Source organism: Limulus polyphemus, unplaced genomic scaffold (genome assembly GCF_000517525.1).
Source record: "Limulus polyphemus unplaced genomic scaffold, Limulus_polyphemus-2.1.2 Scaffold44, whole genome shotgun sequence".
NCBI lineage: Eukaryota > Metazoa > Arthropoda > Merostomata > Xiphosura > Limulidae > Limulus > Limulus polyphemus.
Window position 1 is genome coordinate 337978 of NW_013665654.1, and position 3836 is coordinate 341813.

Consider the following 3836-nt stretch of genomic DNA (forward strand, 5'->3'; position numbering starts at 1 on the left):
GAATGTATGCGGATAAAATATTGTTGGTCACGTGAGACGTGAGTTACAGCGTTGTTATAGAGCAACTGTTGAAATTAAGTGTATCGTAAAGTTGTATTTGGAAAGAATAAACCAGTTTTATTTAAGAAAGGACTTGCGTCGCTAAATTAACTAACGAACAGAGACGTAACAATACTTTACTGACATACAGGGAATGATCTAGTTTGTTTTTATCTGCTTCTTTATTCATAGATTTTTGTGTCCATGTACACAAGTATGTTTGTTGTGTCAGAAATTTTGAAAAAAAGATACTGTGGATTTAGTATTTGACTAATTGTTAAATTTTCGATAATTTATTGTGCTTATTCTCTTTCATTTTAGCATATGGGTAATGTGGCTGCCTGTAAGGCTAGGACTAAATCAAGAGGAAAGCTGAGAGACAAGAGAGCTGACATTGTTGGTTAAATGTTTATTTTAGGCCTAACTGTTGTGAAACAAATATCACATTAAAGCCATATGTTTATCGTGTGAAGTAAAATGAGAATTTAAAATAAAATTGAATATGATGATGATGATGATGGTATGTGAAGAAAATGTAACAAAAGTTTTTTAGCTATATTTAAACCTTAAAACCCATTGAAATAACTTGAAAAGAAACAAACAAATCTGAAACTTTTGCTCATGAAATTAGTTGTGTTAAATTGTTTAAGAACTATAAAATAGTTGCAATTCAACAGTTTCTGTACATTAGAAATGTTTAATTGACAGACTTATGTTCCCTGTTTTTGAACATTTTTTCCTTACATGCCTGTACAAATAAAACTGAAAAAGTTTTGAATGCAAAGAATCAGTACAATTATCTATAGCTCATCACATGTGAAAATCATCATTACTTGTCAGTTCTTCCAAGTATGTAGCTTGAAATATGTAGAATAAAAGTATCACAGACTTAGGTAGTGATCAAAGTGAACTGAACCTTAAGGAACCATGAATATACTTACATATATCACAAAAACTTGGGTTATTCTCAAAAGAAAGTAGATCTAATTTATGTATTTTATATTTATACATAATGAATATTTTTGACAAATGTTATGGAAAGATAATACTATATGGTATCAAAGCTAAAATTCTAGTAAATCTTCTAATACTGGTGACTTTTTTTTTACTGTATTTCTGTCATTGTAAACTTAAAAGTTGTTTGTTGATGTGTTGTAGAAACATATGGATTAAATAGAATATCTTTGCATCATGTATTTTGTAACAATGTAGGTTGGCAACTACATATAAATGCCAAATAAAAATGGAAAAAAAATTTTGCCACTTCATTGTATTGTGGAGATATGGGAATACGAATTCTTATTTATTGTATGTATTATTGAGATTGTGTTTGTGACTTTGTTCTTACCTGTGTTTAATCAGTAGATTCTCAAAAAAATATACCTCAAAATTAAACAGGTACTAAAATTTTTAACAAGTCTTGAAATTGAGTAGTTTTGTATGTTATAGACTTGCATGCTTGATTTCATTAAAGCACTTTTATTTTAAAGACGTGTTTGTGTACTTTAGTAACTAATAAAATAATATTGTGTCTGTGAGCCTTAATAAAACTATCTTAAAAATTTCATGTATGTGTAAAAAAAACATTAAATTTTTAACATTAAGAAGATAGTTGGTTTCAAATAATCTGTTCCTCACAGCTAGTGTTTAAAGAAACTTTTGTTAACTTATTGTTAAAAGTTTTCATACAACTGTAAGATTAATTCTGTGCACTTGTTGTTATAGAGAATGTTTAATACATGACTTTAAAAAAAAAAAGGCAAGTGCACTTGTACAAAAGTACTTTTATTGTGTTTTATTTTAATAAACTACTGTTAAATATGATACAAATAGTAAATATATTACCCAAATTTGTTTTATATTGTCACTGATATATTTAATATTAATACATTTTGTGAGTAGTTAAATTATGGAAAGAATAGGAATATGTAGATGTTTGCAATTTCATAATACAAATAAGATTTCAAATACTACTGCGTTTGTTGTATCCTGGTGAGCTCGGGTACTGGGTGAGAGTCCTCTTCAGCACTGGATATAGCAGATTTAGTGTGGTTGGTATATTGTTATAAATTCCTTTTTATTTCCTCACAAGTTCTTAGAATGTTTTTAATCTGTAAGTCATATTTGAAGTAATGGCTGAAGCAAGGAATGTTTTAATTGGTACATAAAGTTAGGACTACCATAGAAGATTTATCCATTATTGAACATACATTAAAGACTGTGTTGAACTTTTTTGCTTTTTACAGTAATAGAGAAAAATGTATGTATGTTATTTTGTAATTATAATATATTATTCTCTTACATTATAGTAAAATTGGCATTTAATAGAAGTATTGGTTTGTGACATGGGACAGTTTACTTGGTAACACGTAATAGAATGCTTCATTGATTTAAATTTTTATGGCAGGAAATTTAAAGGTTGATATATTGGAAATATATTAAAATAGTTTTGTGATTTCGATATGTGTATGCTTCCTTTATTTGAGTGTCAAGTCTTACAGTGTCCTCATCTGTTCTGTATGTTTTTGTTTTTCAGCTATTGTGTGTGGAATTTAAAGTCACTGAAATATGTATGGTGTATCTGTTATTGACAAAGTAGAAATTATTCTATGTTTTTAGAAATTATAGACATTTGTATTACTTGTAGTGTAGAAAATGTGTATCTTTAAATAAGAAAATACTTCATTTAGTGGATATCTGTAGATCTTTATCTTTAATCAGTATTAATCCATCAGAAACTTAATAATTAGTGTTTATTACCTTTATTTTTATAATAACATAAAATTAAAGGACAACAAGGGACCTGTTGGTTCATCTCGTCCAGTCAATCCACTAAATTGAATTAAAAAAACAACTTTAAAACCAGTCCTTATCATTCAAACATTTATTAAGCCTTCTTTTAAACTTGCTTAAATTAACTGCATCAACCACATCGGAAGACAACTCATTCCAAAAACAAGCCATCTTGTTAGAAAACTAAAATTGTCTTACCAAAAGATATTCTTACTTTGTCAATATTTATACTGGTGTCTCTAATCCTACTGTCTCACCGTTAAGTAGGGAAAAAAGATGCCCCCCAGTGGCACAGCGGTATGTCTGCGGACTTACAATGCTAGAAACCGGGTTTCGATACCCGTGGTGGGCAAAGCACAGATTGCCCATTGTGTTGCTTTGTGTTTAACTTCAAACAAGCAAAAGATGTATCAAAACCATCAATTCCTTTAATAAATTAAAACAATTTTTAAGAGATTTTTAACCTGTCTATGTGTAATGACCTTTCCATCCCAGTTATCTAGATGCCTCCTTGTAAATCTTTCCAACAGTTCATTGTCCTTTCTGAACACACTACTACAAATTTGACCTATACAATGGAATTATAACTTCTTTAAAGTTGATTACCTGAATCTAGAAGAGACAAAGGATGAATTGTAGTGGTACTATGGTGTTTAGAGGATAAATTGTAGTGGTACTCTGGTATGTAGAGGAAATGAAAAACAGGTTTATTATGTCTATTGTTGATGATTTTTTTCTTTTAAAATATATAATACTTTTAATAGTAGTATAAAGAATCCTAAAGTAAAGATGTATTAATATGTAGGAAAACGGCAATAATATGGATGGATTAAAACATACACAAGTTCACCATAGCGAAGAACTTTCCAGTTGAAATGAGGTCAGCGTTCTTTACCCCATCCGCCTCCTAGCCTTTTATAAAGTGAATGTTACGTCTCTGTTCATTTGTTAATTTTCCGTAGAAATTCTTTCCGAGAAACTTCAGCGATACAAGTTCATTCTTA

The 3836-nt window shown here is 29.3% G+C and overlaps 1 protein-coding gene across 2 annotated transcripts in view; it reads left to right on the forward strand.

The window, feature by feature from the left end:
• LOC106462242 (interferon-related developmental regulator 1-like) overlaps positions 1 to 1528 on the forward strand; it is a 39348-nt gene extending 37820 nt beyond the window's left edge. For both annotated transcript variants that reach the window (XM_013922145.2, XM_022389581.1), the window contains one exon: positions 361 to 1528. In XM_013922145.2, coding sequence (XP_013777599.1) covers positions 361 to 444 — 84 coding nt within the window. In that variant the 3' untranslated portion in view covers positions 445 to 1528. The remainder of the gene's footprint in view (positions 1 to 360) is intronic.
• The last annotated feature ends 2308 nt before the right edge of the window (positions 1529 to 3836 follow it).